Source organism: Pleurodeles waltl, chromosome 8 (genome assembly GCF_031143425.1).
Source record: "Pleurodeles waltl isolate 20211129_DDA chromosome 8, aPleWal1.hap1.20221129, whole genome shotgun sequence".
Lineage (NCBI taxonomy): Eukaryota > Metazoa > Chordata > Amphibia > Caudata > Salamandridae > Pleurodeles > Pleurodeles waltl.
In genome coordinates, this window is record NC_090447.1 from 1,421,936,773 (window position 1) to 1,421,961,991 (window position 25,219).

General features: G+C 49.4%; 1 protein-coding gene across 4 annotated transcripts in view; it reads left to right on the forward strand.

Annotated features, from left to right (window-relative positions):
- Positions 1-25,219, forward strand: part of LOC138248711 (E3 ubiquitin-protein ligase TTC3-like) — a 1,399,506-nt gene that overhangs the window by 1,077,378 nt on the left and 296,909 nt on the right. For all 4 annotated transcript variants that reach the window (XM_069202543.1, XM_069202544.1, XM_069202547.1 and 1 more), the window contains one exon: positions 16,577-16,645. In XM_069202543.1, coding sequence (XP_069058644.1) covers positions 16,577-16,645 — 69 coding nt within the window. The remainder of the gene's footprint in view (positions 1-16,576; positions 16,646-25,219) is intronic.

Sequence of the window (25,219 nt, forward strand, 5' to 3'; positions counted from 1 at the left end):
CATAGTCGTTATTGCTACCCTGCACTTACAACGACTAAGGTTTGGTTTAGACACTGTAGGGGAATAGTGCTCATGCAACTATGCCCTCACCTGTGGTATAGTATCCATGCCTTAGGGCTTTAAGGCCTGCTAGAGGGGTGACCCTATGCCACAGGCAGTGGGTTGTGGGCACGGCACTCTGAGGGGAGTGCCATGTCGACTTTTTCTCTCCACCAGCACACACAAGCTGTGAGGCAGTGCGCATGTCCCGAGTGAGGGGTCCCAGGGTGGCACAGTACATGCTGCAGCCCTTAGAGACCTTCCCTGGCTACAGGGGCCTTGGTTCCAGGAGTACCAGTTACAATGGACTTACCTGAGTGCCAGTTCTGTGCCAATTGTGGAGACAAAGGTACACTTTAGGGAAAGAACACTGGTGCTGAGGCCTGGTTACCAGGGTCCCAGCACACTTTCAATCATAACTAGCATCAATAAAAGGCAAAAAGGTAGGGGGTAACCAAGCCATGAGAGGCATTTTCCTACATCAGTTCACCAGGAATCTAAAGAGCTAGGTTCAGGGGTGCCCCTAAATACTAGATTTAGGGGACTTACAGGGGTCAGAGGGCAGTAGTTAATAGTTGCTGACCCTTAGAGTATCTATACCCTTTCTTTGGCTTCTCCTTTTGTGGGAGGGGTGCACATTCCTAACCCTATTGTCTAATATCCTTTAAAGCAAGATGGGGTATTCTGCCAGGAGGGGTTCACGTCAGCTCTGGACAACCTAGGAGTGGTCCCAGCTGGGGTGGAGACTTCATCTGGTATTTACTAATTTTCCTGCCGGACCTGCTGCCAAAAGCGGGGGCTATTCTGGGGGACAGGCATCTTGACTAGCTGGGTTGGGGCAGTGTGACACGAGGCAGGAGACATTGAGGCTCACCGCTAAGTGTTGCAGTTCCTGCAAGGAGGAGGTGTTAAGCACCTACACCCAGAGCAGGATTTGTCCCTGACCCCAGAGAGCACAAATGCTCTCACCCCATGGGGTCAGGAAATTGTCTGTTAGTGGCAGGCTGGCACAGACCGGTCAGCATTACACTAGACGGTTGGGTGAAATACTGAGGGCATCTGTGTGTATTTTTCAGTAAATCCAACACTGGCATCAGTGTGGGTTTATTGAGCTGAGAAGTTTCATACCAAACTTTGTAGTCTTCAGTGATGTCATCATGGAACTGTGGAGTTCGTAATGACAAACTCCCAGCCCATGTACCCAGTATGGCCACACTGCACTCTCTAAGAATGGACTTGGGCACCGTAGGGGCATATCGCTCATGCAGCTATGCCCTCACCTGTGGTATAGTGCACCCTGCCTTAGAGCTGTAAGGCCTGCAAGAGAGGTAGCTTACCTATGTCACAGACAGCAGTTTGTGGGCATGGCACCTTGAGAGGGATGCCATGTCGACTTTACCTTTTTCTCACCACCAATACACACGATCTGCATTGGCAGTGTGCATGTGTTAGGTGAGTGTTCCCTTGGCATGGCACAATACATGCTGCAGCCTTTAGAGGACCCTCCCTGGCCACAGGGTCGTTGGTAACACTGGTACCTTTTTCAAGGGACTTTGCTGTGTGCCTGGGGTGTTGCGATTGTGGAAGCAATGGTATAGTTTAGAGAAAGAACACTGGTGCTGGGTTCTGATTCGCATCAGATGTCAGGCAAAAAGTAGGGGGCGGGGTAACCATGCCAAAAGGGGCACTTTCCTACACATCCTCCTCCCAAACGAAAGTGGTTGACACTAACCTTTCTTAAGAGAATCTTCATTGTGTAAGTGGAAGAAGTTGGAAGGTCCATCTGCATTGGCATGGAGGGTCCCAGGTCTATGTTCCACTGTAAAGTCCATTCCCTGTAAGGAGATGGACCACCTCAAACGTTCCGGGTTCTCACCTTTCATCTGCATAAGCCTTCTTGGAGGTCTGTGGTCAGTTTGCACAATGTAGTGAGCACCAAACAAGTATGGTCTCAACTTCTTCAGGGACAATACCACAGCAAAGGCCTCCCTCTCAATGGCACTTCAATGCTTTTCCCTGGGGTGTAACCTCCTGCTAATAAAGGCAACAGGCTGGTCATGGCCATCATTATTGGTTTGGGGCAGGACTGCTCCTATCCCATGTTACGAGGCACCTGTCTGCACAATCAACTGCTTAGAGTAGTCTGGAGCTTTGACAACTGGGGCTGAGCACATTGCCTCCCTCACTGTGTCAAAAGCCTTTTGACAACTAACTGTCCAGTAAACTTTCTTGCACATCTTTTTAGAGGTATTTTCTGTGAGAGTGGTCACAATGGATCCATACCCCTTCACAAACCTCCAGTAATAACCAGTCAAGCCAAATAATGCCCTGATTTGAGTTTAGGTGGTAGGAGCTTTCCAGTCCAGAATAGAGTGGAGCATGGGCTTCAAGGGTTGCACTTGGACTCCACCTACAATGTGACCCAAGTATAAAACAGTGCCTTGCCCTCTATGGCATTTGGATGCTTTAATAGTGAGGCCTGAAGATTGCAGGGACTGCAAAGTCTTCCCCAGGTGGACCGGGTGATCCCGCCAGGAGGAGCTAAAGACAGCAGTATCATCTAGATATGCTGCACTAAAGGACTCCAAGCCAGCAAGGGCTTGATTCACCAACATTTGGAAGGTGCATGGGCATTCTGTAAACCAAATGGCAGAACAGTGAACTCATAATGCCCATCAGGTGTGGTGAATTCTGTCTTTTCTTTTGCTCTTTGTGCCATGCTAATTTGCAAGTACCCTGCAGTCATGTCAAAGGTACTGAGAAACTTTGCTGCACCTAATTTGTCTATTAGGCCATCAGCCCTGGGGATGGGGTGAGCATCTGTCTTGGTTACAGAGTTGAGCCCTCTGTAGTCCACACAGAACCTCATTTCTTTCTTTCCATCTTCGGATTGAGGCTTGGGGACTAAGATCACTGGGCTAGCCCAGAGACTGTCATAGGGTTCAATAACTCCTAAATCCAGCATCTTGTTGATTTCAGCGTTGATGCTGTCTTTAACTTGGTCAGACTGCTGATAGATCTTGGATATGACAGGTAGGCTGTCTCTAGTGTCCACATCATGGGTTCACCAGTGTGTCTATCCAGGGGTTAAGGAGAAAAGCTATGCATACTTCGGCAGGCCTTGCCTGCAGTCAGCCTGCAGTTGGTCAGTGAGGTGTCTGAGTAGTGTAGGAGGCTGGCCCTATATATTGCGTGCAAAGCTAGGCACACTGTGCAGGGGGGCAAGGCAACCACACGTTTGTTTCCAGAGGTCAAAATCAGAACATCTAATGCTTCAATTTTTTAGGTAGCTGGTCGAGCAGTTGGGCTTATCCTGGAGATGTGCTAAGCATTTGTCGTACTCACAATATCAATCATGCACCACACAAACTCAATGAATAACTCAAACCCAGAATTTATAAACATTCTTCAGATTTGTATATAATTTTTAAGAACAAAATGGTTAAGATACGTTAAGTACTTTTTGAGTTAAGATATTTAAAGGTTTTAATAAAGTTAGTCTTTCTGTGCGTAATTACACACCTTAAGAATCAATGGAAGGCCACCTGTAAAAATTCATATAAAATCACGCTGTTGAGTTACCAGTCTCTTCTTTTGCTGGATGGTCGATGAGGGTGGTGGGCACACTGTGCCAGCTGGAGTGCCTCGGGCGGCTCCCGGTTCCCGCGGGAGAAGTTCTGGAAAGTCTCTTGGCATAGGCACCGGGCCACTTGTAGTGGCGACCTGGAAAAGGAGCTGGTTTGCAGAATTAAAGGTGCTGTTTCAGGGTCCCCTTGGGCTGTTGAGGTTGCAAGGGGTTAGGGACCCGTGGCACACAGCTGGCACACAGCTGGTTCCGCGGCCGGATGCAGGGCGAGTTGGAGGTCTTGGAGGCCGTGCGCAATGGAACCCTTTGGAGCTGGAGGTAAGTCTTCTTCCAGGGGCCTTGCAGGATGACAGGGGCGCTCTGGTGGGAGGTGTGGGGTGTTCCTAAAGTCCCTTGACTGGGGTTTCCTCCTGGTCCAGTTACAGCTCTGGAAGAGCTGTTTTTGCTGTAGTCCGAAGTGCACTGACCAGTACCTGGGGTATTGCAACACACTAGACCACGGGAGGGCGCAGTGCCACCAAAGTTGGCACACTTGTAGGTCTCGTCCGGGCTGTTAGTGTGTCATCAGGTCCGGCTGCGACTTCCGGGTGCGGATATATCGGCCAGTCAGTGAAGTGACCCTCACTGGTTTGCTGGTTCTTGCAGGTTTCTTTTGGTCCTTGAGTGGTGCTTCTGCTCAGGAGGGAGATCTCGGGCTATTTGCCAAGCCTGGAGGTCCTCTGAGTCTTATGAGGTCAATCCAGTTGTCAGCTCCTTTGCAGCGATGATTGACGGGACTCTGATACAGCAAGTATGTGTCTTGGAGCCTTTTCTGGTGCTGCAGGTCCTCTGTTCTTGTGCTGTCGTGTACTTTCGTGCTGTCTTCTTTTCTTCCTGATGAATCTGATTTCTTGGTCTAGGGGAGCCCACTAAATTCTGAATTCATTGGACGTTTCAGGGGGAACCTAGTAGTGCCCAATAGGACACTTACCTTGGGTTGCTACACCCACTACAGTGACCACTTCCTGTGGGAAGTGTCACTACCCTAAACCTCATTGGCTATTTTTCTGCCATCCAACATGGAGGAAAATAAAGTGGAGGGTCCACTTCGCCTGCAAGCCCCTAGGGGTGGTGCTTGCTCAGTGAGACCCTCCTCCTTCCCTTTTGTGTGGTTTCCTGCCTTTGCTCACACCAAACTTAGAGGTTGGCAAAGGGGGAAGCCATCTGCTGCTAGAAGCAGGCTTGGGAGCTCAAGTTTCAAGGGCGAAAGGCCTTTGAAGCTCACTGCCAGGGCAGTACACATTTCTGAGGTAAGGGGTGTTAGCTCCTCCACCCAGGAAGGGCATTGTTTTACAACCCAGAGAGACAGGGCTCTCCCCCAAGGTTTGTGTATTGGCTGTCTAGATGAGGCAGGCTGTAAGTAACCAGTCAGCAACCAGGGTAGTTTTTGTAGGAGGCACCTCTAAGGTGACCCCTGGGTACATTTAGGGATAAATCAAAAACTTGTACCAGTTAGGATTTATCATTCTGAGTTGTTTGATAGCTAACAACCCAGGGTTATGGTGGCCATCATGTAACTGGGGAACTCATGTTTGACCAGTGTCCAGTGCATGTACTTAAATGGCTGCTCTGTTCACTTACTATGTCCCAGGTTTGGCAAGGACCCAGTGGGGGCATATTGCTCATGCAACTATGACCTCACATATAGTATGGTGCACCCTGCCTTAGGGCTGAAAGGCCTGCCAGAGAAGTGACTTACCCATAACATATGTAGTGTAGAGTGGACAGGCCACACAGAGTGCGCTATGTCGAATTTGTGTTTTAGGTTTGCACCAGGACACTCAGCCTGCAATGGCAGTGCAGGCTGCCTCTGGATGCATGGCCCTAGAGGGTGGCACAATCAGTGCTGCTGCCTTCAGGAGCCTACCCTTACTACCCTATGCCCTGGATACCTAAGTACCTTTTACTAGGGACTTATAGTGGTGGCTAAAGGTGTCTCCAATTACCTTCACCATGTTTTATGGAAAGAACACTGGCTCTGGGAACCTGGTTGGCAGGATCCCAGAAGTCTCCAGTCCAAGTTGCATTTAGAAACTAGGCAAAAAGTGGGGAAGTACTGCTACAAGGTGCCAGTTTCCCACAAGTAGACAACCTCATACACTGACCCATCTTTTGAGTTTAGAGAGAGAAGGTCAGGAAGAGGTTCACTCTCTGCTTCCTGATCCTCATCAGTATCCACCAACATGGTTACATCAGCCCTGTCACAGAAAAACTTGAGGCAGTTCACATTGATCACCATCGGGGGTGTCCTGCTAGTACCCTTCACCAAATAGGTGATCTCATTTTTCTTCTCAAGCATGGGGTAAGGGCAACTCCATCTGTCTTGAAGTGCCCTGGGAGCCATAGGCTCCAGAAATCACACTTTCTGCCCTGGTTTAAACTCCACCAGTGTAGCCTTTTGGTCATACCACTGCTTCTGGAACTTTTGGCTGGCCTCACAGTTTTTGGATGCTCACACAATGTACTCTGCCATCCTAGAACATAAGCCTAGTAGATAGTCCACCACATTTTGCTTAGGTTCGTGGAGAGGTCTCTTCCAACCCTCCTTCACAAGAGCAAGTGGGCCTCTAACTGGATGACCAAACAGAAGTTTAAAGGGGGAAAACCCTACTCCCTTCTGAGGCACCTCTCTAGGTGAAAAGTAAGTATGGCAAAAGGGACGTCCCATCTCCTTTTGAGTTTTTTAGGGAGTCCCATGATCATGCCCTTCAATGTCTTTTTGAACCTTTCAACAAGTCCATTGTTTTTTCGTTGGAATGGTGTGATGAACTTGTAAGTCACCCCACACTCAATCCAAATGTGTTTCAGGTAAGCAAACAAGAAGTTGACACCTCTTGTCAGAAATCACCTCCTTAGGAAACCCTACGCTGGTAAAGATACTAGAGAGGGACTTTGCTACTGCAGGGGCTGTTGTAGACCAAAGGGAAATTGCTTCAGTACACCTGGTAGCATGATCCACTACTACAGTATGTATTGGTTTCCTGAGGCTGTGGGTGGTTCAAGTGGACCCACTATTTCCACACCAACCCTTTCAAAGGGAACCCCAACCACTGATAGTGGAATTAGGGGGACTTTGGGTGGACACCCGCCTTACCGCTGGCTTGGCAGATGACACAGGAGCTGCAAAACACCTTCACCTTTTGTGACATGTTGGGCTAGTAGCAAAGGATAACTAGCCTATTCCAAGTTATGTTTTGGCCCAGATGCCCATCTAGGGGGATATTATGGGCTAGTGTGAGGATGCATTCCCTGAACTGCTGAGGCACTACTACTTGCTTGGTGGCACCAGGTTTGTGGGCTCTGGCCTCAGTATATAAGCGTCCCTGCTCCCAATAGACCATGTTAGAGCCACTGACATGTCCCTTTTCCTGTGCAGCAGCTTACTGTCACAGGCCTTAAAGAGTGGGGCAGGTACTGTGCCCCTAGAGGGTTCCCCTGGGCCCAAGAGCTCAACCTGGTTAGGTCCAAGTTCCATGGGCTCAGTTCCTCTGGGGTGGGTGAGACTTCTTCCTGAGAAGTGGAGTCTCGTGCATTTTGCTGTTTAGTAGCTGGTCCCCCACTCTTCTTGCCTTTCCTCTTTAAGGTTGGGCATTTATTCCAGGCTCCAACACTTGTTTCTTGCCCTGTGCTCGACTTTGTGCTCTAGTCTTTGCACACACCATCTCAGGGATTCCCAGCTTGGCTGCATGGGTTTTGATTTCTATCTCAGCCCATGCTGAGGACTCCAGGTCATTCCCTAGCAAACATTCAACTGGGATTGCAGAAGAGACCACTACCTGTTTCAGGCCAGCAACCCCACCCCATTCTAAAGTCACCATAGCCATGGGATGGACCTTAGTTATGTTGTCAGCATCGGTAACTAGATATGTTTGTCCGACTAAATACTCTCCCGGGTAAACCAGTTTATCTGATAGAGACTTCTAGTGGCAGATTCCATACCTTAGAATTTCCCCCAGGTGTCAGACTGGATCTGGAGCTTTTTCTTTAAACAATACCCTTGCGCGTCGGAAGGTGGAGTCGGTCGACTCCGTTGGCGTTGTAGTAGCCATGATGACATAGGGCGTAGTATATAGATGCCGCCTTCGCGCAGTGACGTCAGTTCTTTTTTTTCCGCACCACGCACTGATCCGGAGAAGACCTACCCTGGTCTCTTTTTGACAGACTTCGACCAGTTTTTCGAGATTTGGGATGTCCCTGAAGACCGGTTTCAAGCTGTGCGAGTACTGTCACCGCACGATGTCAGTGACGGATCCGCATTGGGTTAGTCTGTGGTCTCTCGAGCGCGACCATGACCCGAAGTCGTGGTCCAAGTGCCAGGCCATACACCCACAGGCTTTGAGGGAGCGGTCCCTAAAGCTCTAGGCAGCCCGGCACTCAATCCTGCACAAGTACCTGTCTCGATCGAGAGGAAAGTCTTGAGACTGTTCACGGAGCCATCACCACTCGTCTTCTTCTAAATCTTCGGGTGCAGGTAAGAAGTCAAAGAGGTCCCATCACTCTCCGACTTCTCGGCTGAAGTGATGTGGGAAGAGCGTTGACGTGGTAAACATCCTTTTTTACGACTTTTTTTATTACGAAAGTCGTGGTTAACGAAAGCGTAACAACGCTTTTTTTAACCACCACTTCGTATTTTTGTGCCTTAACTACGTATATTCTGAACAACGAACATGCGTGGTTAAGGTACAAAGAAGGGAGTTGGCGAAGGTAAGTGGTGGGTTTAGGTTTTGGGGTGGGGTTGGGGGGGTGGGGCGTTTTTGGTTTTGGGGAGGGGGTGGGGGGGTCAGGGGGTTTTAGGTTTTGGGGTGGGGTTGGGGGGGTGGGGTGTTTTTGGTTTTGGGGAGGGGGTGGGGGGTTAGAGGGTTTTAGGTTTTGGGGTGGGGTTGGGGGGGTGGGGCGTTTTTGGTTTTGGGGAGGGGGTGAGGGGTCAGGGGGTTTTGGGGTGGGGTTGGGGGGGTGGGGCGTTTTTGGTTTTGGGGAGTGGGTGGGTGGTCAGTGGGTTTTAGGTTTTGGGGTGGGGTTGGGGGGGTGGGGCCTTTTTGGTTTTGGGGAGTGGGTGGGGGTCAGGGGGTTTTAGGTTTTAGGGTGGGGTTGGGGGGGTGGGGCATTTTTGGTTTTGGGGAGTGGGTGGGGGGTCAGGGGGTTTTAGGTTTTGGGGTGGGGTTGGGGGGGTGGGGTGAGGGATGTAGGGTGAATGGTGCCTATTGCTAATGATTTTATCAGGAATGCCTTTACAACGAAATATCGTTGTTAAGGCATTCGTGGTAAAATCATTAGTAGTAAGGACGAGGTCGGTGTTCCGACCTCGTTGTTAAGGTTAGTAGTTGTTTTTAATTCGGTGTTCCGTCATATAATCCGTCGACGCTCAAGGCGTCCGTCCTCGGAGCCTGCGTCTGTGTCCGCTCCGCGATTCCCCGAGTTTTCCAGAGCCAGAGCGAACTCCGCCCAACTTAGAGTTCTATGAGGCCATGCGCCTCATCTTTGAGCAGAACGATATGGCGCCTTCGGGCCCAAGGGATTCAGTTGAGGGGCCTTCGTGTTCTGCGCCGGCAGCTTCGGCTCCGGCCACCGAGGTCCCCTTTGGATCTGGTCGCAGATCCGCACCGGCACCAGTCGCACCCTTGAGACCTTCCCCGGTCGATTGCCAATGCTCCCGACGTCAGTAGTGCCCACTATCGACGTCGACCCAATCCTTATCCCAGACGACTTGGAGTCAGAGCGGCGTCATCTGATGCCGCCTTTGTCTTCGATGGTGCCTATTCGCCCCAGGTCGGATTCGGACCCTTTTTCCTATGGGTACGAACTCGGGGAGGGATTGGAGGGGTCCCTGAATCCTTATGAATACCAGGATAACCCATCTTTGGATGGGCTCAGGAACTGGGTGACGCCAGTGGTCAGGATACTTCTCCAGACCCTGGCATGCTGTCTCTTCCTGCCGTGACTATGGCGGAAGGGGCAACCTATGGTATGGTGGTCAGTAGAGCAGCTGAGGTCCTTGGCCTTGAGCTTCCTACTGTAGAGTTCAGGTCCAGTGTCCTGACGGAGGTGCTTCAGCCTGGGGCTTCCATATCAGAACCCCTTCTGCCATTCAGTGAAGCCCTCACTGATGTCCTTTTGGGGTACTAAGTCCAAACCCAACAGAGGGGCTCCTGTGAATAGGACTATTGCATGCCGCCATCGGCCTGCTCCGAATGACTCTAAATTCCTGTCCCAACACCCCACGCCTGAGAGTCTTGTCATCCAGGCTTCCTCTTCTTCAGGCTCATTCCCTTCCGCACGCCCGGAAAGGGAATCAAAAAGGCTGGAACAGTTTGGTAAGAAGTTGTTTTCTTCCTCCAGTCTCGCGCTGCGGTATGTGAACACCGGTTGCCTTTTGGGATGCGATACCCACTCTTTGTGGGATACTGTAGGAGGCTGGCCTGGCTTATATTGGGTACCAATGGTACTTACACCTTGTGCCAGGTCCAGTTATCCCTTATTAGTAGAGTGTAGTTGCGTTCTAGCAGCTTAGGCAGTTAGAGGTAGCTATAGCAGAGCAGCCAAGACTGAACTAGGAGACATGCAAAGCTCATGCAATACCACTTATATCATATAGGTACTATATCATAAGAAAGACAATACTCATAGTTACTAAAAAATAAAGGTACTTCATTTTAGTGACAATGTGCCAAAAATATCTCAGAGGATATACTCCCTTAGAAGGTAAGTAACATACACAAAATATACACAACTAACCAAATCACGTAAGTAAAACAGTCAAAAAGTAGTGCAAACACTAAAACACAATAGGATGCAATAGGCCGAGGGGCAACACAAACCATATATTAAGAAAGTGGAATACGAACCACAAATGGACCCCTAGGTTAGTGTAGTGTGTAGAGGGTCACTGGGAGTGTAAGAAAACACAAAGGGTGTAAATGAGACCCCACCCCAAGACCCTGGAAAGTAGGAGTAAAGTACTACTATTTCCCCAGAAACACACTAAAGTTGTGATAAAGGATTTTGCAAGGACCACAACAGACTGCAAAGCACTGAAGACGGATTCCTGGACCTGAAGACCTGCAAAGGAAGGGGTCCAAGTCCAAGAGTCGCTCAAGTGTCCAGGGGGGGGGGGGGGGCAGGAGCCCACTAAACCCCTGATGAAGGTGCAAAATGGCTGCCTCCGGTTGGAAGAAGCTTCAGGATTTGCAACAACGAAAGGTGGTAGGAAGTTTTTCTTCGTGCAGAAGATGCCCCATGGCATGCTGGAGGATGCAGAGTTGTTTCCTTGGCAAAATACCGCAAACAGGCCTTGCTAGGCTGCAAGAGTCGTGGTTGGAGAAAAAGGGTTCTGCCCGGGCCCAGGAAGGACCAGGATGTCGCCACTTGGAAGAGGAAATAGAGGGGGCCCTCAGCAACATAGAGAGCCCACGCACAAGAAGGAAGCACACGCAGAAGTCCTTGAACACAGGTTCAAGAAGTCTGAACATGGCGGTCGTCTCAACACTGCAAAGAGAGGTCCCACCAGGAGATCAACTTAGGGAGCTGAGCATCGCAGGACGGAGTGCTGGGGACCTAGGCTCAGCTGTGCATGCAGGATTTCTTGGAAATGTGCACAGAAGCCATTGTAGCTGCAGATCACACGGTGCAGAGGATTACTGTCTGGGGAGGGGAGGCAAGGACTTACCTCCTCCAAATTCAGACAGTTGGACCACTGGACAGTCGGGTCACCTGGGTCCACCACCTGTGTTCCAGGGGCCAGTCTCGTCAGGATGAGAGGGGACCCAGAGTACCAGTGATGCTGAAGTTTGGTGCCTGCTGGTGCAGGGGGAAGATTCCGTCGACCCACGGGAGATTGCTTCGTGGCTTCCAGTGCAGGGTGAAGGCAGGCAGCCCCCAGAGCATGCACCACCAGGAAACAGTTGAGAAAGCCGTCAGGATTAGGTGCTACAATGTCGCTGGTAGTCTTCTTGCTACTTTGTTGCAGTTTAGCAGGCATCCTGGAGCAGTCAGCGGTCGATCCTTGGCAGAAGTCGAAGAGAGAAGTGCAGAGGAACCCTGATGAATTGTTGCAAATCGTAATCTGAGGAAAAGCCCACTGGAGAGACCCTAAATAGCCCTCAGAGGAGAATATGCCACCTAGTCAGGTATGCACCTATTAGGAGGGTTCTCTGACGTCACCTGCTGGCACTGGCCACTCAGAGGCCTTGAGAGTGCCCCCACACCTCTGGAAACAAGATGGCAGAGGTCTGAGACACACTGGAGGAGCTCTGGGCACAACCCCTGGGGTAGCGATGGACAGGGGAGTGGTCACTCCCCTTTCCTTTGTCCAGTTTTGCACCAGAGCAGGGACTGGGGGTTCCCTAAACCGGTTTACACTGGCTTATGCAAGGAGGGCACCATCTGTGCCCTTCAAACCTTTTCCAGAGGCTGGGAAAGGCTACTCTTTCCCAGCCTTTAACACCTATTTCCAAAGAGAAGAGGGTGTAACACCCTTCTCTCAGAGGAAATGCTTTGTTCTGCCTTCCTGGGACTGGGCTGCCCAGACCCCAGGAGGGCAGAACCCTGTCTGTGAGTTGGCAGCAACTGTAGCTGCAGAGAAAACCCCAGAGAGCTGGTTTGGCAGGACTGGGAGTCCCCAGGATGCATGGAATTGACTCCCCAATATCAGATTTGGATTGGGGGGGACAATTCCTTGATCTTAGACATGTTACATGGCCATATTCGGAGTTACCATTGTGAAGCTACATATAGGTATTGACCTATATGTTGTGCACGCGTGTAATGGTGTCCCCGCACTCACAAAGACCGGGGAAATGTCCCTGAACTATGTGGGGACACCTTTGCTAGTGCAAGGGTGCCCTCACACTTAGTAACTTTGCACCTAACCTTCAGCAAGTGAAGGTTAGACATATAGGTGACTTATAAGTCACTTAAGTGCAGTGAAAATGGCTGTGAAATAACGTGTGTGTTATTTCGCTCAGACACACACCTATATTTAGTATGTAGGGGCAACCCTGAACTCAGGAAAACAGATTCCTGATGACCTGAAACAAGAAGAAGGACTGCTGACCTGAAAGCCCCGCAGAGACGACGGAGGCAACAAATGACTTGGCCCCAGCCCTACCGGCCTGTGTCCAGACTCAAAGAACCTGCACAGCAACGCATCCAGTGGGACCAGCGACCTCTGCCGACAGAGGACTGCCCTGCAACCCAAAGGACCAAGAAACTCCTGAGGACATCGGCTCTGTCCAACCAAAAAAGAAACAACCATCTTTAAAGGGACTCCAGCCTCACACCGGAAGCGTGAGTCCGGAACACTCTGCACCCAACGCCCCCGGCTCGTGTCCAGAAGAACCAACACTGCAGAGAGAACCCCCAGGAGACTCCCGATGACGTGGACACCCTGAGACGATTTCTCTGAACCCCACAGCGACGCCTGCAGAGAGAATCCAGAGGCTCCACCTGACCGGTAACAAAGAACCCGACGCCTGGGAGAAGCACTACACCCGCAGGCCCGAGAGAAACCAATTACCGGTGCAGGAGTGACCAGCAGGTGGCCCTCATCATTGCCCAGTCGGTGGCTAGCCCGAGAAGCCTCCCTGTGCCCTGCCTGCATCACCAGAGTGACCCCTGGGTCTCTCCATTGCTTTCAACCTAAAACCCGACACCTACTTTGGACACTGTACTCAGCTGCCCCTGTGTCGCTGAAGGTGTATTTTGTGTGTCTGTTTGGGATCTGGGAGTGATGGAGGTCAGATGACTGGTCTCAGGCGGAATCCTGGCTCTACATCAACTTGTTGGAGCTTTGGGCGATCATGTTGGCATTGGAAGCCTTTCTTCCTTCAGTCATTGAAAGACTGGTACATGTGTTCATGGATAACACCACTGCCATGTGATATTGCAACAAACAAGGTGGGTTGGGACCCTTTGTCAGGAGGCTTTCTGCTTCCAGCCTCCTGTATGCCTTTCCGTCAATACCTCTCCTACCCAGAATTCTCAAGAAGATCAGGACCTACTATGCCCAAGTTATTTTTTGCCTCTGGATTTGGCATCAAGAGTCTGGTTTCCCAAGTTGTTGAGCATTAGCATTTATCCTCAGATCAGACTGTGTCTTCAAGAAGATCTTCTGTCGCAACAACGGGGCAGGGTTCTGCACCAAAACCTGAAAACGCTTCACCTTCATGCGTTGAAATTGAGCTGCGACAGTTGGCAGCTTTCGACCTTCTGCCCAAAGTCTGCAATGTTATCTTGGGAGCCAGATGTCCCTCCATCTAGACTGTATACTCCTGCCGTTAAAGCATGTTCATGACGTGGTGTACAGAACAACATGTTGACCCTGTCTGAACCCATTCCTAAGTTCTCCTGTTAATTCTTTCCTTGGCCCAGCAGGGTTCTGCTCTGGGTATATAAAAGGCTATGTTTCTGTCATCACCACAATTTTGAGGCTGCCAGACCAACTTCTTTAAATCCCTCTTCGTATATATGTTCTTGAAAGGTCTCCAACATATATTTCCACCAGCGCCTCCTTATTATGCCCCAGTTGTTACATTCCTGATGCACGCTCCTTTTGAGCCGCTTCAAAACTGCTCACTCGGACGCCTAACCATCAAGATGACCTTTCTGGAGGCAATACCATGTGCCTGGTGGGTCAGTGAGTTACAGGCATGGTCTGCACCTCCTCCATCCATCCTCTACCCTGACAAAGTGGTCCTTCAGACTCGAGTATTGTTTTTACTGGGGTTGGTGACTTTCTTCCATATAGACACATACCACTCTTCCTACCTTCTATGCTCTGCCTCACCCCTCTGAAGTGATTGGAGGCTTCGCCGGCTGGAACCAAAAAGAGTATTGTCATCCTTCCTTGACCATGTGAAAGAGTTTCTTGTGAACAATCATCTCTTTTTGGGATACGTCACATCCAAGAAAGAAAAGGCGGTGCAGATACAGACGATCTCACAATGGATAGCGCTCTGCATCAAAATATGCTACACATTGGTCAACAAGCAATCTCCTGAGAGCTTGTGAGCTCATTCTACCAGAGCGAAGGCTGCGACCACTGAGTTACACGCATGATTCCTGTCCTGTATATCTGTCAGGCAGCAACGTGGGCTTTCTTGCACACGTTTACAAGCATTACTGCTTGGAGCGGTCCGGCCTGACAGTCACTTTGCCTTTTCGGTCCAACAGGTCTTTTTAGTCTAATCCACATTGCTGAAACATGTCTGAGGAGGAATTGCTTGGGTATCTTTCCAAGGTAAGGAATCTGTGGCTAGAAGTCTCTGTAAGATGAACAAGTTACTTACCTTTGGTAACGCCTTATCTGATAGAGACTCTGCAGGTTCCTTACAGACCCTTCATTCCTCCTCGTTCTGCAAACGGATTGTAGTCTAAGTGTTCACCGATTCTAAGGGTCCTAGTTTCGAACACCAGTGGTCAGTGTTCCTCATGGATCTGCGCTTCTGGCGTGCAAAGTTGTGAAAAGAAACTGATTGTAGCGCGCTGTGTTGGTGCCTATATAGGCACTACACATGACATTTATGGCACCAAGGACGCCATGCTGTGCTGAACGACACAACCTACCTGTGCGCCGGGGTACTGGTCATCAGAAGTTTGCAGATCCAGGTAAGGAATCTGGCTAGATAGAGTGTCAACCAGATTAGGCGTTACTGAAGATAAGTAACTTGTTCAATAGTTCTTATGACTTCCTCATTGTAAGCCGCCAGGCTCTGGACCTCCTTCCCAATGTGCATAAGAATGCTCTGGTCCACCTTTAACTTCCCTAGAACAGGTATATTCTGGGATTTCGTCCCTCCTCATTGTGCAAGGATTACTTCATTGCTCTTGTCTTGGGCCTCCCTCATTTGCTGCTCTTTCAATAGCAACTAATTCAAAAGAGGATAGCTGACCACATATTCAACCTTCAGGGTTGCACATCAGTCCGACCTCGACTAGCTAACCTTCATTGGCTCCCTATCAAAGAGTAGTCTTGAAGACTGTACGTAGACATAGATCAATAAGGAAGCTTATTTTCTAGGCTCCTTCTACCTCCTTAACAATTTCTGATTGTATGTTCCATATTGTTCCTTTCTGTCCTCATCCATGGCTTTCCATTTGGTACCTTGATCACCAGGCTAACTTGGGTGGTCATTTTTTTTCTGGAAAAGCCACATGCCTCTTGCATGGTCCTTAAAATCGATACTTTTTCCACTTTGTTGCTTTGTGTAGATCACTGTATCTAGTGCCAGGACTCCTTTGGGGAAACTCACACTTAACAAACTCACAAATCATTCAGTCAATGATTATTTAGTCTCTCTGTTCAAATACTTACCATTGCCCACAGGACTAATGAGAACCACTACCCCATGTAAGTAAATCGGAAAAAGGAATCTCAATGGTAAGCTTGATTTCAATGCTTTTCAATGCTGAGAGTACCACGTGGAGGTATGCAATAAGAATGCAGCACCAAGTTGCAGATATGATACAGCAGCATCTCTTGACACTTAACCAGCAGTATCCAATGGTTTCACATAGTACATCTAAAAATCATGGCCTCTTGAACCATGAACACCAGCCCATGTTACCAACAAATCAGCAGTGTTAAAATAGTGGTTCAGAGGCACACAAGTGGCTCCCTCTTGTTATGTAAATGCGCATAATATACAAGACCTTCTATAGCTGATGGTGAGTACCCATGTCATCCACATTTTATTTTATGTATTTTATGTTTATTAACTGCATTAATAATGATTGGTTAGTATATTGATCGGTGAATCCCTTGCAAGGGTTAGTGCTCCATGAGTCACATATTGTATGTCTTGCACAAATAAACAAACTACTGCACAGACCCAAAAGACAAATTGATACCTGCAATGTTGAGTTGATGTTATATTATGCTCTGATGCCAACTGTTTTTTTTTTAAACATTATTTAAAGGTGTCTGAGAAACATCGAAGAGAAGGAGCAACAGTATAAAACATTGCTAAATGAATTTCTAGAGAGCAGGTAAAGATTGTTGACAACATCTCATTTGGCAATCATTGCGTGAGCAATGTTTCTTAACCTTTTGACTTTTATGTTGGCACTCATTGAATCACTATTGGAAGGCGAAGTCCCCGGTCTATACAATTTTTATTATTGGAACCTCCATTTAATACACACAAATACAGAAAAAAACAAGTATGATTCAAACAAATGCACAGTATTATATACATATGTTTTGATTTACAGACAAAATAATGTACAGAAATCAAAATGTTCATTTTAATGGGAAGGTTCAAGCTTTTCAAAACTGTGTTTTATTTCTAAAAGACAAAGTGATGCACTACATTCTGGTCTGTCAGTGTTTCTTTATTGCTCCTGATGAATGCCATGTTTTTGTTGGCGCATACCAGTGCTGCAGTTGGGCCATCAGTCTATAATACTGAATTCTGTTTTGAAATTTTTTATTTTTTATTTTTCATTTGTAAGTAAAATATACATTATTAATCTTCTGCTCTATTATATGAAGTAAACAGCTGATCAAATTTCATTATGGAATTGAAGTGTTAATCAATAGTTTCTAATATCTGATAGAGACTTCTAGTTGCAGATTCCTTACCTTAGAATTTCCCCCAGGTGTCAGACTAAATCCGGAGATTTTTCTTTGAGCAGTACCCTTGTGCACCGCCAGTGGCGTCGGTCAACTCGGCGTCTGTCGCTGGCGTCGTGATTGCTGTGATGACGTTGCAGTCGTAGATAGGCACCACCCTGGTGCGCTGACGTCAGTTCTTTTCTTTCTGCACCAGCTTATGTTCAGATCTGGAGAGGAGCTTTCTTCAGTTGCTTTTTGACTGACTTTTCAACCCTTTGTCAAACTTTTTGACTATCTTGGTGCATCGAGATGTCTTCCCGTAACCTGTGTGCTTGTGGTGTCTGGAGTGCAACCACAACCCGAAGTTGTTCTCTGACTGCCAGGCTATGAACCCAAAGGCTTTGAGAGAGCTATTCCCAAAGCACATGGCGACCCTGCGGTTGGCTCCACGTCACTCCCAGTCTAGATCAAGAGGAAGGTCACAAGACCGTTCACAGAGCCACACCACTCGTCCTCGTCCACTCCAAGTCTTTGGGACCGCCAGGTCACAAGAAGTTGTCGAAGAAGAACAAGCATTCTTCGTCTTCAGCACATTGTTCGGCCGATGCCCTGAGTTTCCGGGTGCTGGAGTCAGCCCTTCCCAACTCAGGGAGTTTTATGAGTCCATGTGCCTCATATTTGGCAAACTAACCCTCCTGTGACACCCTCAAGCCTAGTAGGGTTGGCGGGGGCCCCCTTGAGTTTCCAGCCAGCGGCTTCGGTTGTGGCTCCAGAGGGCAGCCCATGATCTATTTCTGGATCTGAGCCAACGCCAGTCGTGCTATTGTGATCTTCCCCAGAACCAGTGCAGAAGTCGACACTTCAGACGTCGGTTGGGTGCACAGTCAACGTCGATCCCGTACTCATTCCCGACTCTGACCCGGAGGAGGAATGTCATCACCCCGTGCTGATTCCGACTTCAGAATCTCTCCCAAGGTTGGATCCTGACCCTTAAATCTATAAGTATGGGTAAGGTGAGAGTATGGAGGGGTCACTGTACCCTCTAGAATACTAGCTTGAAGACCCTTATATGGACTGAGCTCAAGAACTGGGTTAAGCCAGTGGATTGGACACCTTTCCTGATGCTGGCATGCTTTCTCCCCTGTAGGAAAGTCACTCTTGTTGGCATTATTACCCCCACTTTTTGCCTGTTGTCAGTGTGATTAGACTGTTTCACTTGGATCCTACAAACCAGGATCCCAGTGATTGTACACTTTTCTATACATTTGGTTGCCTTGGTCCCCTTTACACCCCATGATTGGCACACTGGTGTACCTCTGTAAGTCCCTAGTACACAGCCCTTAGGTACCCATGGCATTGGTACCCCAGCAGTCCCCTGTGGGCTGCAGTATGTATTATGCCCTCCATGGGAGCCCAGGCAAATTGTCTGCAGGCCTGCCATTTGCAGCCTGCTTAAAATGGTGCATGTACACTTTAACTGTTTGCCACTGCACCAGGTCACTGCAAGTCACACCTATGGTAGGCCCTTCCAGCCCTAAGGGCAGGGTGCAGGTCCTTGCATGCGTAGGCACCCCTGCATGAGCAGAGGTACTGCTATGAACTCCAGTTCCAATTCCCTGGTCTTTGTAAGTGTTCTGGCCATAGGTCACCACCTATGGTCCAGCTACATAATGGTAACTCATAACCTAGGCATATTTGGTATCAAACATGTCGGAATCATACCCCAATACTGATGCCAGTATTGGTGGCATGATTCCATGCACTCTGGGGCTCCTTATAGGACCACCCCCCCTCCCAGTATTGCTCCTACCAGTCTTCCAGGGTCTGCTGCTGCAGCCCCTCAGACAGCATTCTGCCCTCCTACTACTTGACCAGCTCAGACAGGAGAAGGCAGAACAAAGGATTTCCTGTGGGAGAAGGGTGCTGTAGATAAGTTCCCTCTTTTTGGCACAGTTACCCCCACTTTGTGCCTAATGTCAGTGTGCTTTGAATGTTTTCACTGGTATCCAGCTAACCAGGATCCCAGTGATTGTGCTATCTCCCTCTAAATTGGGTTGCTTAGGACTTTCCACATCCCACAATTAGCATACTGGTTCCCCGATACAAATCCCTAGTATATGGTACTTAGATACCCAGGGCATTGGGGCACCAGGTGTTCCCTATGGGCTGCTGCATGTATTATGCCAGCCCATGGGAGCCCATGCAAAATGTGTCTGCAGGCCTGCCATTGCAGCCTGTGTGAACTACAAGTCACTGCACCAGGTCACTGAAAGTCACCCCTATGGTAGGCCCTCCTAGCCCAGAGGGCAGGGTGCAAGTACCTGTGTCTGAGGGCACCCCTGCATGAGCAGAGATGCTACTATGAACTCCAGGTCCATTACACTGGAGATTGCCATTTTACATGTGTACTGGACATAGGTCACTACCTATATCCAGCCACATAATGGTAACTCCGAACCTGGGCATGTTTGGTAACAAACATGTCAGAATCATACCCCAATACTGTTGCCAGTATTGGTTGTATGATTCCATGCACTCTGGGGGCTCCTTAAAGGATCCCCAGCATTACTACCACCAGTCTTACAGGGTTTTCCGGGCAGCCCAGCTGCTGCCACCTCTTAGACAGGTTTCTGCTCTCCTGCTGCTTGAACAGCTCAAGCAAGGGAAGGCAGAACAAAGGATTTCCTGTGGGAGAGGGAGGCAACACCCTCTTCCCTTGGAAATAGGTGTGACATGGCTTGGGAGAGGTAGCTTCCCCAAGCCACCGGTATGCTTTGAAGGACACATTTGGTGCCCTCTTTGCATAAACCCCCAGTCCCTGATCCGGCTCGAAACTGGACAAAGGAAAGGGGTGTGACTAACTTCCCTGTCCTTCACCACCCTGGGGTGATGCCCGGAGCTCTTCCAGGTGGCCACTTGATTCTGCCATCTTAAATCTAAGGTGGGTAGAGGCCCCTGAGAGCATTTGAGTGGCCACGTCCGGTAGGTGACGTTACAGCCCCTTCCTGATAGGTGGTCACCCTGCTCGGTGACCAATCACCCTTCCTGGGCCATTTAGGGTCTGCCTCTTGGGTGGGTTCTCAGATTCGACGTGCAAGATTCCAGCAGGACTCCTCTGCATCTTTTACTTCATCTTCTGTCCACTGGGACTGCAACTTGACCCTCCAGGAACCGACAGTCTGCAACTTCAGTGACGACTCCGCTCTGCAACATTGTTTCTCTGGCTCCTTCCAGCAACTGCAGCATTTCCCTGGCTGTGCATCCTCTGAGGCTGACATGTCTTCAGCCTACACAGGAAGTAAGAAGGAATCTTCCTTGGAGTGAAGGAGTCACCCCCCTGCATCTGCAGGCGGCAAGTGCAACAACAACAGGGTGTGTGGATCTGCTCTCCTCCGGAACTGCGTGGATCCTGCATCACAGGTGGTAACGTGTAGTGGTCCCCTTGGTCCTCTCTGCCAGCTCTCCAACTTGGCAGAAGGTAAGCCCTTGCCTATTCTTGCAAGACAGTGCACCGCAGCTACCAAGGCATGTTTGCTCCTCCTTTAAGAGATCGTCAGGCACCGTGTAGCCCCGGCCCCCAGCACACCTTCTTGCACAGTACAATGTCCTGCCTGCTGCTCCAGCAACGTGGGACTCCTCTTCAGGTGCACTGAATGGGCCTCAATGTGACTCCTGTGTCTGCTGCCAGTGGGGTGCCTGTGGGGGCTGCCTCCTCCTCTTGTGACTCTCCCAGCTGCTGAGGGTCACCCCTCCTTGGGTCGATTCCCCTAGACTTTGCTGGTCCTCTTCAGCCTTGCAAACCTTCTTTTCCAGTTTGTTGCATTTGCCAAGGCTTATTGGTGGTTTTCCAGCACCACTGACGACTGCATCTCGACCACCAACGTGGGGCATCACTTCTGGGACTCCTCTTCAGCTCCTGTGCTGCACTGCTGACCTTCGTCCACCGTCGACTTGGTTCTGCATCCACAGTAGGGTGGGTAGTGGCTCCTGCCACCACCAGACACTCCAGCTCGCACTGGACTCGGTCCCCTTCCTATGCAGGTCCTCTTTTGTCAGGATCCACCTCTGGGTTTTTCCAGTCTTGGTTGGGTCTTCATAATCCTTTTCCAAAATCCTCCTGTTGGTTTTGGGGAAAACCAAATACTTACCTCTACTCTGCTGGTCACTTGGTGTCACTCTGGTACTCACCTCTTGGAGTTCCTAGTTCCTCTGGCTCCCTTCTACCGATTCCACTTCCTTGGATGGGGGACTGCCTTTCACATTCCACTTTTTTTTTGTATATGGATTGGCCCTCCCCCAGGGTCCTCACTAAATGCTAATGCTTTTACCAATGCCTATCACTTTTTATGCTATTTACTGATTGCTAATGTGTATATAATGTGTTTACTCACTTCCCGTTGGGGGATTGTCTATTCAGTATTCTAGTATTTGTGTTACTATAATAAAGTACCTTTATTTTTGTAACACTGTGTGGTTCTTTCATGTGTGTAAGTGCTGTGTGACTATAACTGGTATTGCATAAGCTTTGCATTTCTCCTAGATAAGTCTTGGCTGCTCATCCACAGCTACCTCTAGAGAGCCCTGGCTTCCTAGACACTGCCTACACTTCATTAATAGGGGATATCTGGACCTGGTATATGGTGGTAACACAATAGGTGCTCAGCACACACCAGGCTAGCTTCTCACATTGGTGGTGAATTGTCTTTCCACTTTGTCACTAGTCACTTTCCACAGAAAAAATACCATTACTAGTTGTTAGGTACACACTACACTTATTTATCAAGTATTCTAGTCTCCTAAGTTTGGGTAAGTTAGAGGCACTAGCATAGCCCTTGCTCCAAACCTTTCGAGGGAGCCTAGATGTTAGAGTAGTTAGGTGCACCCACACCACTCTAGCAAAGATGTCTTCAGTAGAGCACACGCTCAGACCCCAGACTCTTACTATGAGAGTCTCACTTTCAAAGAGTTGAGGGACATGTGTGCCTCTAGAAATCTAAAGACAGGGAGAAATCCCAATAAGAGTATGCTTCTGGGGTTACTTTTCCAGGCTGACTAAGACAATGCAGGCAGCCAGGAGGAGGAGGAAGTAGAAACTGACCATCCAGTCCTAGACAAGGTAGATTTAGGCTATGCTGGGAGAGTCCGGAAGAACCTGGGGAACCCCACAGCCCTGTTAGGAGCACTACAGGGAGTGAGGGGGGTGTAATTTCAATAGGCCCACCTTTACTCCTAAAGGGTTGTCTTAGAAAGTCCCCAGGAAGAGGGATAGGTCCTCCTTTGTCAATACTCATGCCTCTTGAGTATCTGAAGGGACCCACTGCTCCAACTCGGGGGAAGATTCCAACTCGGGGGAGATTGGAATAGGTCAATCTTAGACTGCAGCAGCAACAGCTAGCCCTAAATAAGGAGGCCTTAATAGATGAAAGGGAGAGGCAAGGTTTGGGGTTAACTCCCCATGGTGGCAGCACTCTTAGCGTCAGGGACACAAGAGTCAGGGAGGACTCCTATGATTCTAGGAACCTGAGTAAGATAGTCCCATCTAACAAGGTGAGAGATGACATACATAAATGGTTCACTGCTTTGGAGAGGGCCTGTAAAGTACAACAGGTCACCCAAAGACAGTGGGCAGCAATCTTGTGGCTCTCCTTCTCTGTCAAGGGCAGAGACAAACTCCTCACTGTCAGAGAGGAAGATGCACATGATTATATATCCCTCAAAAATGCACTTTTTGATGGTTTTGGCATAACCACTGAACAATATAGTTAAGTTAATTTCAAGGAAACCATAAAAGAGTCCTCCCAAGATTGGGTAGATATTGTGGACTGTCATATTAAAGCTCCGGAAGGCTGGTTGCATGGGAGCAAAGTACGTGACTACCAGGGCTTATACAATTTGATTCTAAGAGAGCACATTTTGAATACCTGTATTTCTGATCAGCTGCATCAATACCTGGTGGACTCTGATTTGACCTTTCCCCAAATAGGTCCGCACCAGGGTGAGTAAAAAAACTCACACAGGCAGTGACCACAAAAAGAAGGAAGCAGGTAAGCATTAGGACAAAGGTGGGGACAAAGATAAAACTAAAGAGTCTTATTCAGGCCCACAAACCTCTTCTGGGGGTGAGACTAAAACCTCTTCCTCAAACCTTAGAAAACCCTGGTGCTTCATGTGTAAGAATAAAGGCCATAGGGCAGGAGACATCTCCTGTCCTAAGAAAGACACCAAACCCCCTACCATTACTAATACCACTTCTACCTCTAGTGCCCCTAGCAATAGCAATGGTAGTGGTAACAGTAATTGTAGTAATCAGTCCAAAAATGTAGGTAGGCTCACCTGGGAACTGTACTGGGATCTGCGCTAGTCAGGGAGACCACTGAGGCTGTGTTGGTCTCTGATGAAGGCATTGACTTTCCCATTCTAGCTGCCTGCCCCCTAAATATGGTAAGTACAGGCAGTGTCCCCTAAAAAATGATATCTTATAGAGACTTCTAGTTGCAGATTCCTTACCTTAGAATTTTTCCCCACGGGTCAGACTGGATCAGGAGGTTTTTTTCTTCGATCAGTACCCTTGCACGTTGGTAGGTGGTGTCGGTCGACTCCGCGGGCGTCATTGGCGTCGTAGTCGCCGTGATGACTTTGGGCGTAGTACATGATCCAGAGAGAGCTACCTTTGGTCAATTTTTGACCGACTTCGACTCTTTTGTCAACTTTTTGTGAGTTTTTGGTGCTTGGAGGGATGTCCCCAAAGACCAGTTTAAACTATGCGAGGACTGTCACTGCATGGTGTCGGTGAGGGATCCACATCGGGTCTGTTTGTGGTGCGTGGAGCGGGACCATGACCCGGAGGCATGCTCCGAGTGCCGAGCCATGCACCCGAAGGTCTTGAGGGAGCGGTCCCTCAAGCTTATGGCGGCCTGGCGCTTGACTCCATGTAGGGCCCAGTCTCACTCGAGGGAAGGTCTTGAGACCGGTCGTGGAGCCACTACCACTCTTCAAAGTCTTCGGGTCAAGGTAGGAAGAAAAAGTTGTTGAAGAGATCCCGTCACCCTTCGAATTCGCCCCATCACTCGGCTGATGCGACACGGGAGGAGCGTTGGCCACTCGAGTCCTCCACCGACGGAACCTGCTTCTGGGTCCGCTCCGCTCCTCCCCAAGTTTTCCAGGAGCTGGGGTGACTCCTGCCCAATTAAAGGAGTTTTATGAGGGCATGCACCTCATTTTTGGGCAGTCCGACCACGCTACGGCATCTTCGGGCCCAAGGGGTTTGGTCGAGGGGTCTTCGGGTTCCGTGCCGGTGGCTCCCGCCATCAAAGTCCCCTCTGGATCCGCACTGATGCCGGTCATACCATTGAGAACTTCCCCAGTGCCGGTTCAATTGTTGACGCTCCCGACATCGGTGGTGCCCACCATAAACGTCGACCTGATCCTGATCCCCGAGGTCTCAGAGTCGGACCGGCCTCGACCAACGCCACATCCTTCTTCGATGGGGCCCTATTCACCCCAGGTTGAATTCTGACCCTTATACTTATGGGTTCGAATTTGTGGAAGGATTGGAGGGGTCCCTGGACCCTTTTGAATACCAGGATATCCTTAACTTGGACTGGGCACAGGAGATGGGCGAGGCCAGTGGTCTGGATACCTCTCCGGACGCTGGCATGCTGTCTCCTTTTACCATGGCTACGGCAGAGGGAGCAACTTATTCCATGGTGGTCAGTAGAGCGGCTGAGATCCTCGGCCTTGAGCTGCCTACTGTTCAGGTCAGGTCTAATCTCCTGACGGAGGTGCGTCAACCAGAGGCTTCCACATCTGAGCCTCTTCTGCTATTCAGTGAAGCCATTACCAGTGTCCTTTTGGGTACTTAGTCCAGACCCAACACAGGGGCTCCTGTGAACAGGTCTATCGCACGCCGCCATCGGCCCACCCTGAACAACTCTAAATTCCTGTCCCAACACCCCACGCCTGGGAGCCTTGTCATGCAGGCATCCTCATCCTCGGGTGCATTACCT